This window comes from Mobula hypostoma, chromosome 5 (assembly GCF_963921235.1).
Source record: "Mobula hypostoma chromosome 5, sMobHyp1.1, whole genome shotgun sequence".
Classification (NCBI taxonomy): Eukaryota; Metazoa; Chordata; class Chondrichthyes; order Myliobatiformes; family Myliobatidae; genus Mobula; species Mobula hypostoma.
The window spans coordinates 130,447,703-130,461,269 of NC_086101.1; the positions used below are offsets into that span (position 1 = coordinate 130,447,703).

Consider the following 13,567-nt stretch of genomic DNA (forward strand, 5'->3'; position numbering starts at 1 on the left):
AGCTCAGTGTTCATTATCTGCAGGTCACCCCAATTCAAAATTACCCAAACTAGCAACAAGAAAGCAGCAACCAGCAAACTAGGACACATCATAAATGTGAAATAGAGTCAGCTTGTTACTTAAGCTGTATAATAGTTCACTTAACTTGGACAATCACATTGAAACATAATGATTTAGAAGTTGATATTGCTCCCTCTTATTTTGTAGGGTAGGATAATGCAAAGATTCTGATCTTATACTTTGCTTTTAGTACTTTGCCTTCTGTAGGTTACGTGTACTTGAGGTCTAGGTTTGAACTGTATTGAGGCACCCTCAACCAGTATAGATTAGAGAAACAATTACTGATAGCTGATATTTATAACTGGCCGAGGAGAGTGGCATCATAGAAACTGTGCAACAACCTTTGATATTGATCAAATTTGTTAATCCATTCTTTGAGACTTATAACCTAACCAAAAGCTATATGATGTGTAATAATATTACTAAAGCAATTTAGAATGGAGGTACACTATTAGTGTACTGAGTAGGTTCTTATTAATATAGAAGGACTGAGTCACTTGGAACATCTATCCACATTCCCAAATATATCTTTATATAAAGCAGGTAGCAGAATTTAATGAAGTTCACTGTGAAGCTTCCATTCATTCCATGAATTAGCCTAATTCATTAATATTATCAAACCTGTTTCATTGTGCGACAGGTCTGCCTTGTACACCTGGACTTAGTCAATTATGGTCTGGATGTTATTACTAAAGTATTTAAAGTCTGGCTTTACTTTTTGCTTTCCTTCAGTAGCTTGTAGTCATGCCAATGTCAGATTTATCTTTTCCCGCTGCTTCACCAATTTGGTCTCATCATCGGGCTATGTCAGTGCACATTGAACTAACAATGGGTAGTAACACAGCTGCATACGTTTTGGCTGACCACCTTCTTTAATAGATAGACCCGCATGGTTGATTAGATGACTCTAAATTAGGTAATTGGATATGCAGCTCAAATGGAGTAACAATTGCAGTCGAATTTCCAAGTGATTACTTCACCTCCAAAACACTAGAATTGTTTGAATTCCTTTATTGAACCCATTCTTCACTCTTGTCCATTCAAGTTAACCATTTAGTATCTAAAGGTCCTCCAATAAACAGGGCTGTGACTGGAAAATAAGAAGCTGCTTTGTCAGGCATTTCATCCACTTGTCTTTTTTACTTCCTACAATATTCTTTGTATGCTTATATTCCCCACTTCTTTTAGCCTTTAAGTTTGTTCTTTTGCTTCTATTGTTAATCCCCAGCCACTGTTTCCATTCCTTTTTGTGCTTGTCATCAGAGCTGTGGTTGAGGTCGTCAGTTTTAAACACATTAGGAGAGAGTTTTGATTGAGATAGCCAAGTGATTCCATTGCATACTAAGTAGCTATGACCTAGAAAATGACCCAATGTGTCTTTGTTTATTCTAGACACGAGTGTTTGTCTTCATCTCAGAACTATTTCCATATCCCAGTCTCCAGTTTAGTTGTGTAAGTGATTTCGGTAGCGCTTTTGTTTGGACAATCTGAATAAGTAACACTGTCAGAGAAATGAAGTGTTTTGAGGACCACTTGTTAAAAGCAAAAAATCCATGTTTATTTATTGAGATAGAGTGTGGAATATGCCTTTCCGGCCCTTGGAGCTATACCACACAGCAATCCCCCGATTCAATCCAAGCCTAATCACGGGACAATTTACAATGGGCAATTAACCTACCAAGCAGTACATCTTTGGACTGTGGGAGGAAACCAAAGCACCCAGAGGAAACCCACACAGTCATGGGGAGAATGTACAAACTCCTTACAGGCAGTGGCGGGATTTAAACTGGGTCATCGTGTGGTAAAGTATTGTGCTAACCACTATACTGCCATGGCCACTCCTTGGTTCTGAAACAAATTGTTGAAAGTATAATCGCAGAATTGTAACATCATATATTACAGTAGAGAAGGAAGAAGTTTAGCCTATCACTTCTACAAGTCATGAAAGAGCTACCCCAGCCCTGAGTTCACAGCATCTCAATTACATGTCTAATACTTTCTCCAGTTTTGAAGAGGTAGTATGGAGGATAGTTGAGGGCAAGACTAACTGGACAGCTCTTTCACATGGTCAAGACTGGCTCATAGCCATCTCCTGTGTTGCATCATTCAGTTACTCTAAGTTAACTTTTCATTAGTCTATAGCAATAGCAGGAAAGACAAAAATAGTAAGTTGAGATGATAGGCCTGTATTAATATGGAAAATGTAGGAAGAGGAAATGGTCAATAAATTTTTACACTTCTTCCAAGTTGTGCTGGAATAGAAGACATGGGAATTGCTGAATGGAACATGTTCAAGAATTATAAAATCAATAATGCACAGAAGGAGACAATTTGGCCCTTCATGTACATGTGGGCAATTCTTAAAGCAATCCCATCAGTCCTATTCCCAAATCCTTCTCCAGAGCCCTGCAAAGTCAAGCTGACCACCTTTGTGAGTTAAGAGTTATAGATCATAATGACCAAAAGTGCAAAAAAAGGTTTTTTTCCTCTCACTTGGCTATTTCGTCATCCCTTGAGGTTTGCATTCCATTGCCCTCAAACTAATGGGAAAATATCTTCTGTCTTATAAATTGATGTAATAATCAAATTTAAAATTGCAGAGAAAGTGATAGGAGGGCTAGTTAGATAGGACAAAGGGATTATTTGTGATGGGGAAGAGTAGGTCAAGGGATTAGGGAGAAAGACGGAGGGTTATGATACTTTTTCAATGTTCTGTCACTAATGGAAGGGCTGTGGGTCAGGTCCGACAGATCAGGCTGTAAAAAAATGGAGGGAGTAAATCTAAGCCATGATCACTGATGGAAGACAGGCAGAAATTATGCAGTCTGACACAAAAGAATAATGAGTTGCTTAAAGGTTGGAGAACCTGCTGTGCAGGTTGACTCTGTGGTTAAGAAGGCATATGGTGTATTGACCTTCATCAATCGTGGGATTGAATTTAGGAGCCGAGAGGTAATGTTGCAGCTATATAGGACCTTGGTCAGACCCCACTTGGAGTACTGTGCTCAGTTCTGGTCGCCTCACTACAGGAAGGATGTGGAAACCATAGAAAGGGTATAGAGGAGATTTACAAGGATGTTGCCTGGATTGGAGGGCATGCCTTAGGAGAATAGGTTGAATGAACTTGGCCTTTCCTCCTTGGAGAATCAAAGAATGAGAGGTGACCTGATAGAAGTGTACAAGATGATGAGAGGCAGTGATCATGTGGATAGTCAGAGTCTTTATCCCAGGGCTGAAATGGCTAGCATGAGAGAGCACAGTTTTAAGGTGCTTGGAAGCAGGTACAGAGGAGATGTCAGGGGTAAGTTTTTTTACACACAGAGTGGTGAGTGTGTGGAATGGGCTGCCGGCGATGGTGGTGGAGGCGGATACAATAGAGTCTTTTAAGAGACTCCTGGATAGGTACGTGGAGCTTAGAAAAATAGAGGGCTATGGGTAACCCTAGGAAATTTCTAAGGCAAGGACACGTTCGACACAGCTTTGTGGGCCAAAGGGCCTGTATTGTGCTGTAGGTTTTCTATGTTTCTATGTTTCTAATTTCCTGTTCATTCTGGGATGGAGGTGGAGGGAGGATTGTGCTGCAATATGCCCTGTCGAAGGATGAGGTATTGTTTCTCATGCTTGTACTGGGTTATCTTCTTGCTGTGTACTGTGGTCATCCACATTGTTTACTCATCTGTATCTTCTATAATTTTTGAAATACTACCCTGCAGACCATTATATCAATTGTTAATGCATAGATACAGCACCCATTCTTGGGGAGCACCACTGTTCAGCATTTGCTACTGATCACCTCTTTCACCAGTCTAGTTTTTGCATGGTGCAAGAAAAATTAAATATTATAAACTATCTATTGGGGCAGGCGTGAACTAAAAAAAAGATCCCTTGTGATAGATATCTCAGGTCTGAAGTTGCCTGTTCTTTCTGCACAGGTTCCAATTGTCGCATGATATTGGATGTTCCCAACCTGTGCACTGATTGGTTGGCACAAGAGACAGGATAAAACGAAGTCATACCGTAAATGAACAGAGTAAACTAATTTAGGTGACTACATAGAAACTGGATAAGGTCTACGTGTAACTTTCTTTTATATTTATTTAGGCCATTTCCCAAACAAGGCAATGCCTTCTGCCGGCACTCTGCCATGGATACAAGGAATTATCTGTAATGCAAACAACCCATGCTTTCGCTATCCAACGCCTGGTGAATCGCCTGGAGTCACTGGAAATTTTGACAAATCAATGTGAGTGAAAGATGGGCTCATTGCTATAGATGTTTTAGTTCTCAGGGCTCCGGCACCGTTTCTGTTCATTTTAAAGCATTAATACCAAGACTGATGAATAAAAATATTTTGTGTTTTGCTTGTGACTCACTCATTCAAATGGGTTTAACTTAAATGGAAATGTTGGTCTGCAGAGATCAGTTGTTCTAAAGGATATTTTTTCCTTGTGTATGCTAGCAGGACGCATCCGAAAATAGAAAATATAGTAATATACATAGATGCACTGAGTTGAACTTGATACCTTTTCATATTTCGTTCCAATATATCTTTAATTCTTTACAAAACTAATTTTGTCAAAATTGTGGTACCCTGGGGTGTTAACCAGAGTTAGCTGATTTATCTTAAGCATTATAGTTGGTTGGAAACATGCAATTTCCCCATAAATTCAAGCAGCCTCTTAATACAGAGCGGATTTGAACTCCAACAAACAGAACAGTTTTGACTTCGGTGGCTGAGCAAAACATAAATATGTTTTTTTTCATGTTCGCCTGCCTACGTATTTCACTTTTCAATATTGAGATTTAGGAAATTGAGCAACATATTAGTGCAAGCAACAGAGGATGAATAGACAAAGTTGGGAATGACTTACAACTGAAGAGAATCAGTAACAATTTATCTTTCATTCATCATAGTTTGTCCCATTTTCCTTCATATCTAACTGTATCCTGGAATCTCAATCGGATTATTTCTAAGAGTTGTTTTTGTGATAGCAAAGATTTACCTTTTTGTGTTAAAATGAACTGATGTAAAAGCCTAACTTTAAAACAGCAAGTGATGCAAAGAAAGTGTATGAAACTGATCTGCATCAGGATGACTACATGACTTTTCTCTTTCATTTTAAAACCCAGTGAAATGTATGAGATTTGGTTCAATACCAGCTTTGCTTATTTTGACCTAAGATGAGAATTTGGGTTATTGTGAGAACAATTCTTAATCAGTAACCTTTGCAAAGCTGAGGTGCCATGTAATCCAATACTCAGTCTAAACATTTAGATAGAAATTACACCTCCTTTAGATTATAAGAAATTTGAGGTTGCATCTGTGTTCTGATCTGTATTTGAGTTAACAGAAGTGATGTTATTTTGAAAGTTAAACAATTAAACCATTTAACCTAATTGCACACTGTATAGTCTGTCCTGCAGAAAACACCAAACATTAGAAATCACCAAAACATTTGACCATTTTAACCCTGAAAATCATAATCCATCACTCCAAAAGTTCAATGTTATTGAAATATCGGATCCAACTGGCGTCACAAGTCTGTGTTAAAATCTACAGGGTACAAATGCAGGAGTACAATTGTGTTTTAGTTTGCAGCTTCATTGCTATTAAAGATGTTTTGTTGATGCTTTTAGGAATAGATATATAGTACCAAATTGAAATTTTGATAAAGCTGTTTTACTTGGTCTTTTCATTGCAGCCTTTCCCGCCTGTTTCTTGATGCCAAGAAGATAATACTGTACAGCCAGAGGGATGGAAATATGGAAGCCTTCCACAAGCTGTATGAAGCTCTGAAGAGATTCAGCAACTCTACTCTCGGTACTTTTCCCCCTGGTTCATGATGACCCCTCTTTTTACATCTTTATCTGGATTGATCAGCAACATACTGTGCCTTTGACATAGTTGTAAAACTATCAATGCGTTCGGCAGAAAGCTCAAAATTACAGCAGCTTAACATCAAGACATAAGAGTAAATGATACTGAAATCTTGGCCCAAGTTGCTTTTAGTAGTCATAGCAAATATGTGAGAGAGGCGGACGAATTAGGGATTGGCCCCACAAAACTGAATGAGATGGTGGAGGGATGGTCGCCTGGAATTTTGAAGAGTTGAGATTTGGAGGTACTCAAAGAGTCTTGAAGACTGTAGGAACATCATTAACTAATTCATATTTTTAATGTTCAAGGGGTAAAAGTTTGTTGCTGGGAAACTTCCCTATTACAGTACAATTGGCTAACCTTTGTATTACCTTTCCAACACTTTGTTTAGGAGTGCTGGCTATTTTATATGACTTAACTTTTATAAGTTAGAATGGAAAGTATAGCACTGTTCTATTCCTGGTACTTAAGCTTTTAGTGGCATAACTGAGGTCATTCCATTTAAAGGGCGTTGCACTGTTAGATGTGGCAGCTTTCAGAAGAATTGTTGAAACAGAATCTAATCTATTCGGCCAGCTGGGTGTTAAGGATGTAAAGGCCTTAAGGCCAATTTATACTTCTGTGTCAAATCTACGCCGTAGGTACGGTGTAGCCGCGTACCCTACGCCGTAGCCCAATGCGTACCCCTCCAAAAATGTAACTACGTGTCGCAGCGACGCAGACCGCAACAACTGTGATTGGTCTGCTTGGTAGCATCACATTTCCTCCTACGCTGCAGTAGCTTCCCATTGGGCGACTGAAGGGCAGGGAAGGAACTCTGGCTGCAATGCTTTCCATAAAGCTTTACAGACCTCCGAAATTGTGGAGAACCCTGTTCTTGACGCCAGTTTGTAACTAGCTGCTCCAGCCTGTTGACTTCCACCTGAGGCTAAAACTTGAATGGTGATTGCCAGTCTCTGAGTATACTGTGCGTACACTGATGCGAAATAAACGGTTGGAGAGGATGAACCAAATCGTCAAATCTACCTGCCGACATCCGAAAATATTTGAAATGCATTTCCTTGTCCATGTCTTTCAGTGGCTGGACAAGCACAGAAAATTCACCCTCCTTCAGTTTCAGTCGCCATTGTTTGAAGTTTGAGTTTCTTCGTGCTGAGTTTCAACATGGAGAAACTCAACACAGTGGCATAGAAACCGCACCGCCAACTAGAGTTTTGGCGGTGAATTGCAGAGCGACGCAGACACACCAACGCACAAGTATAAATGCTCACGACAGCATAGGCTACTAACGCAGAAGTATAAATCAGTCTTTATTTTGAAGAAGAGTAAACGAGTTTTCCATATTATCGTGACCAAAATTATTCTTTATGACTGCAATGCGGCAGATGATCTGGTCATTATCACGCTGCAGTAGGTGGAATCATGCTGCTGTGCTCTGATTGATTTCTCCATTTACAACAATGCAATAATGCTTCCATTTTACAGTGACTGAATTGGCTGCCATGGGAAATGCTGAATTCTTGAAACGGACTGTGCAATTACAAGAGAGAGAGAAAAAAACAAAATATTGGAAATACTCAGCCAATCCGGCTGCATGCATCTGTGCATGCCTGAGTATTACAGATAATAATCTTGTAGCAGTTCCGACACCAACAGAGAAGACAAAGTTTCATGGCTGGTTCTGACACGAACAGCCTCTCACATTTCCATCAGTGCTTTTTCATCTTTACTGCCCTCACTTCTCTCACTCTATCTCCAACAGATCAAATTTGCAAGCCTTCTATTCCTCTCTTAGATAGTATCATTTTTGTTCCATGCAGAAGTTCTTGCTATCACAGGCCTACACTCTCCACCTCTCTCTCCTTCTCTGTTTTACATTTTTCATCAGCTTACAACATTGACTCTGTCACGTCTAACCAGATGCCTCCTGACTTGCGGTATTTCTTGTTTGTATTTCCAGTTTTCCGCATCCATAGATTTCTCGTTTGTATATTCTATAATTTAGAATTTATTTAGAGAAGTGTTTCTTTTTGTATCTGACCGACTTTTCTGGGTAGAGAGAGTGAGGATGCTATCAGCTGTGAACAGATGGCAGGATCTTCTGCAGAATGTGCCTTCAGGAAGTGTTCATGCACACACACTTGCAAAAGGTTGTCTGCATGTTAAAGTTAGATCAGAGTTAGCTGGTATATTGTTAAAGTGAAGAATTGCATTCTCTTCCAACCATCCAATGAGTAGTTTTCTTCCACTGCTATGTTGCTTCTGAAACTGAAATGCCTCAAACCAAACCAGTAGATAAGTTTTAAGTTGATATGTATGGATGGGAGCTTGAAACATTTCGAATCAGGATCAGGTTTGTTATCACTATTATATGATGTGAAATTTGTGCATTTAGGGCAGCAGTACAGTGCAATGACAAAAAAACTACTATAAATTACAAAGTAAATAAATAATATAATCAAAAGGAATAATGAAGTAGTGTTCATGGGTTTGTGGACCATTCAGAAATCTGGCCGAGGGGAAGAGATTTTTTCTAAATCATTGATTGTGGGTACTCAGGCTCTGTCCGGGCCAATGTTTTGGGCCAAGACTCTTCTTCAGGACTGCGAAGGAAGGGAGAAGATGCCAGAATAAAAAGCTAGGAGGAGACTGGCTGGAAGATGATAAGTGAAGCCAGGTGGGTGGGCAAGGTCAAGGGCTGGAGAAGAAAGAATCTGATAGGAGAGGAGAGTGGACTATATGAGAAAAGGAAGTAAGAGTGGACCCAGACAGAAGGACTAGGCAGGTGCAAGGAAGTAAAATGTCAGAGTAGGGAATAGAGGAAGAGGTGTAGGGGGTGGAATTTGTTTACCAGAAGGAGGAATCAATATTCATGCCATCAGGTTGGAGAGTACTTTTGCAGTATCCTCACTGTTGTAATGTAGGGAACAAGGCAGTTAATTTGCAGACATGTAAGTTATAAACATCAATGTGGTAATGGCCAGAACATTTCCAAGTAGCAAGGATTGATGGATAAGGAATAGCTGGCACAATAGAGAAAATTCTCTGGCATTCAGTGAGGGCCTTTGGATTGATGAGCTAAATACATGGTTCTCTAGAAACATTGCTCCCTATAAACTGTAGCAGCTTTGGAGAAGCTATGGCACCACTAATCAAAAATGGTTTGCTGTAATTTGATATTGAAATTCATGTATGTGCACCTGATGTTTCTTCAGTGATGAGGATGGAGAGAAAGAAAGTTAATATCATTTTGTTGTTGGCATCAGTTGAATTAAGTCTTGATGCACCATGATTGTCAAATATCACTTTTTTTTAAACAAATGCTCTTGGAAAACCTTTTAATTTTAGAATGGAGACTTTGTAAGATTAGTTTTACCCTAGCTGGGTCTCCCCTGTCCTTACTATGCAGATACACTGTTGGAGCAAAGTGCAGTATTGATATTACAATCCTTTAAATTCCACCTTTCGAGCAGGAGTGAAGGCTGCCTGAACTCCATATACAAATTTCCTTATGACATAGAAGAACACCTCTGTCTGTTGAGCCAATGATAGCTCACAGAGCACTCCGTGACCCACTCACTTTCCCTGCAGCCTTTTCTTCCGACAAGCTCATCTGCTCTTCCTGTGATCCCAGCTGCTCTTCTCAGAATTCTGTCACTCATCTACTCACTTGATGCAGTTCACTGTCACAGAATAACCTTCCAACTTGCACATCCTTGTGAATGTGGGAGGAAACAGAAGCCCTCTGGGAAAACCCACCCAGTCACAGGGAGAACATTCAAACTCCAAAATGATAGCACCAGATGTAAAATTTGAACCCTGATCTCTGGAATTGTGAGTTAGCCGCTCGATGAGCCAACCACTCTTCCATTTACAGTAGTTCCATTAAAGCCGTCCATAACCTTTTAAAGACGTCAGACAGATCCTACATAGTGTATATCATCAAAAATGTGGTTGATAAAAACCGTGTTTGCCTCAGTCCATTAACCTTGTCCTTAAATCCTTTGACTAATTTGAGTAAAACAGATGCAGTGTGGTTTAATATTGGTATACATCAGGTTGCTTCTGTTTTTGTAATTTTCAGTGTCAAATAAGGTACAGGCCTTTTATGTTTAGAAGAATTCACTCCAAAGTACATTTATACTGATACAGATTGAATGTATAACTTTCCGGTAAAATGCTGTGTGATGAGATCTGTTATCTTAAGTTTGTGCTAGCTGGACAGTAAACATCCTAGGCTATAGCTCACTTCTATGCCAAGAATAACATTGCAGTTTGCAAAGATAACTAGAGACTGGGGGCAGGGAATGAATTTTAACTCTCCACATTCAAATGATCAATGGGATAGAACTACACCTTGGTGTTACAACATTGCAGCTGTCATGCTCTTTGTCACAGCTCCAGTAATCTAGGTTCATTCCTGGCCTCTGTGTGGAGTTTGCATGCTCTTCCTGTGACTGTATGGGTTATTCTCCTACATTGATAAAAATCTCTTTTTGGCTGGTAAATTACCCACTGCTAAGTTGTTTTTAGAGTGCAGTTGAGTGGTAGAAACAGGGGAGGGTTGATAGGAAGGTGAGAATGTTCGAATGGAATTGGGGTAAGTAGGTGCTTGGTGGAAGGTGCAGACTCTGGGATGAAGGGGCTGTTTTTGACTGTAGTACTCAAAGTGTCAATCACGAAGTTTTCAAGCAATTGCTTTTTTCCCCCGAGATATTTGTAAGGAAATATGATATTTGATAATTATTTCACATCTGTATTTAATCTTGCACTTGTTTACACCACACAAATGTTGAAACAATGCTGGCAATGTCTGAATAGGAATTTAGTAAGCATGAGGTCTGTCCACCCCTCAGGCTACCAAAATGGGAGGGGAGGACAACAATGACCTCCGGGTTACTTTATATGACCAGGGGGAGCATGAATGTTCTTCTGAAGCCTACATCGATCGTGATTTCTCCAACCCCATCAGTTACCCCTCCCAGCTAACATTTCCACTCCCTATGATTCTCCCCGAAAACGCTCTTGCTGTTAATTAACTTTGTTCCCTATTTGAAATAACAAACAAGCAAAGAAATAGCTCCCAACTGAGCATCCTTATCTTGAAGGTAGTAATTCAAAATTAAGCTGCAGTGCCTGGTACCACAATGTACTGTATCAAGAATCCAAGCATGTTATACAAGCATTTGTTTAATATCACTCTATAACTTTAAAATTAGTTAACTATTGTATTAATGTGTAATTTCAAATTCTGCCAGTTATGAGATTGTAAATCTTTCGATCTTTCCTGTCACTGCAGCCTTCCCAACAAGCTGCCCTATGGTAGTAGAACTGTAAGTGGTATTTAGTACAATACAGTGTTCTTCCCTTTCTTCTTAAGTAGTCTCTCAGCTTCTGCTCTGTTTTAAGGAGACCAATGGGGTCCTGCAAACCCTACCGTAGATAAATTAGGAGGTATCAGATGGGATGAGTGAGTAAGTATTGTGTGAGGTAGTGCACTCCTTTTGCCAGTTATGTTGCACTCCCAATAGAAGGACCAGAAGGGGTTCAGTGCCACTCTAAATGCACTTTATGTAGTCATGGACCCAGGATTCCTATGTAGCTTTTCTGGATGCCATAAAGTCCACCACAACAATCTCTACTTTGGTTGCTTTCTAAAGTCTGTATCTTTGTGCTCTTCTTTTCACACCATTTTTCATCCTGATTCTGTGTAGACTTTTGAGTTTGCTTCTTATATGGTTATTCATCACAAATTAAATTCTCACCAATTCCCTTCCTTTCACTCCAAAGTAATTATTCTATGTCTGTCCGAGGCACAATTGATATGTTGCGTCTGGGTGAAATTAAAAAATCCACACCTACAGAGGATCCTTAAAGCTTTGGAACTGCTGTCCCTTTGCAACATTGTCCTTTTGCAAATTTTCCTGCTCATTCTGCTCATGATTCAGTCTTTTCTTGCCAAACTTTTCTCCAGAACACGCACTGTATCAACTATACCAGACTCAGCTGTTATCAACTCACTGCAGGACTTAGTGCTGACACTGTAACTACTCCCTTGTTTTTCAGCATACTGACGCAGCTGGGTTTCAGTTCATTGTGTACTGCTCAGACAGAATGCAGACTTGTTCTCTGAACTCCCTGTTCATGAGGTTTAAGAATAGGCCTGTGAATCTGGAATTGTTGAAAATAGCACTCTGAATGAAATATATTGCATTTATGTCTGTAAACTACATACGGACCTTACTTAAATCTTTGTTGTGTTATCTGTCCTCTATCTGGGTAATTGTCAAAGAGCGTGGCTTAGTTTTTTCTGCGACTTGTGCTGTCAAGGATCACCCATGAACAGTGTAATGTTGGGTAGGTTCCAGCACAGAGCCACGATCTGCAGAAGCACACTTCAGCGGGGCACCCAGGGTGGCGTGGCGGTTAGCGTGACGCTGGTATAGTTCGTGGTGTCAGAGTTTGGACTTCAATTCCACTGTCCTCTGTAATTAAGTCTGTATGTTCTTTCCCATGTGTCTGTGGGTTTCCTGCGGTTCCTCCGGTCTCCTCCCACTGTCCAAGGATGTACCAGTTGATCCTCCCGCCGCCCCACTAGGAATAGGGTTCTCCTGGTCCTCACCTACCACCCCACCAGCCTCCAGGTCCCACATATTATTCTCCGTAACTTCCGCCACCTCCAACGGGATCCCACCACTAAGCACATCTTTCCCTCCCCCACTCTCTCTGCTTTCCGCAGGGATCGCTCCCTACGCGACTCCCTTGACCATTCGTCCCCCCATCCCTCCCCACTGATCTCCCTCCTGGCACTTATCCATGTAAGCGGAACAAGTGCTACACATGCCCTTACACTTCCTCCCTTACCACCATTCAGGGCCCCAAACAGTCCTTCCAGGTGAGGCAACACTTCACCTGTGAGTCGGCTGGGGTGATATACTGCGTCCGGTGCTCCCGATGTGGCCTTCTATATATTGGCGAGACCCGACGCAGACTGGGAGACCGCTTTGCTGAACACCTACGCTCTGTCTGCCAGAGAAAGCAGAATCTCCCAGTGGCCACACATTATAATTCCACATCCTATTCCCATTCTGACATGTCTATCCACGGCCTCCTCTACTGTAAAGATGAAGCCACACTCAGGTTGGAGGAACAACACCTTATATTCCGTCTGGGTAGCCTCCAACCTGATGGCATGAACATCGACTTCTCTAACTTCCACTAATGCCCCACCTCCCCCTCGTACCCCATCTGTTACTTATTTTTATACACACATTCATTCTCTCACTCTCCTTTTTCTCCCTCTGTCCCTCTGACTATACCCCTTGCCCATCCTCTGGGTTCCCCCCCACCCCTTGTTTTTCTCCCTGGGCCTCCTGTCCCATGATCCTCTTGTATCCCTTTTGCCAAACACCTGTCCAGCTCTTGGCTCCATCTCTCCCCCTCCTGTCTTCTCCTATCATTTTGGATCTCCCCCTCCCCCTCCCACTTCCAAATCTCTGACTAACTCTTCCTTCATTTAGTCCTGACGAAGGGTCTCGGCCTGAAACGTCGACTGTACCACTTCCTAGAGATGCTGCCCGCCCTGCTGCGTTCACCAGCAACTTTGATGTGTGTTGCTTGTACCAGTTG

At 41.0% G+C, this 13,567-nt stretch overlaps 1 protein-coding gene across 2 annotated transcripts in view; it reads left to right on the plus strand.

Moving 5' to 3' along the window:
- LOC134346993 (phospholipid-transporting ATPase ABCA1-like) overlaps nucleotides 1-13,567 on the plus strand; it is a 170,398-nt gene that overhangs the window by 42,103 nt on the left and 114,728 nt on the right. For both annotated transcript variants that reach the window (XM_063048934.1, XM_063048935.1), the window contains exons 4-5: nucleotides 4,162-4,303; nucleotides 5,763-5,881. In XM_063048934.1, coding sequence (XP_062905004.1) covers nucleotides 4,162-4,303; nucleotides 5,763-5,881 — 261 coding nt within the window. The remainder of the gene's footprint in view (nucleotides 1-4,161; nucleotides 4,304-5,762; nucleotides 5,882-13,567) is intronic.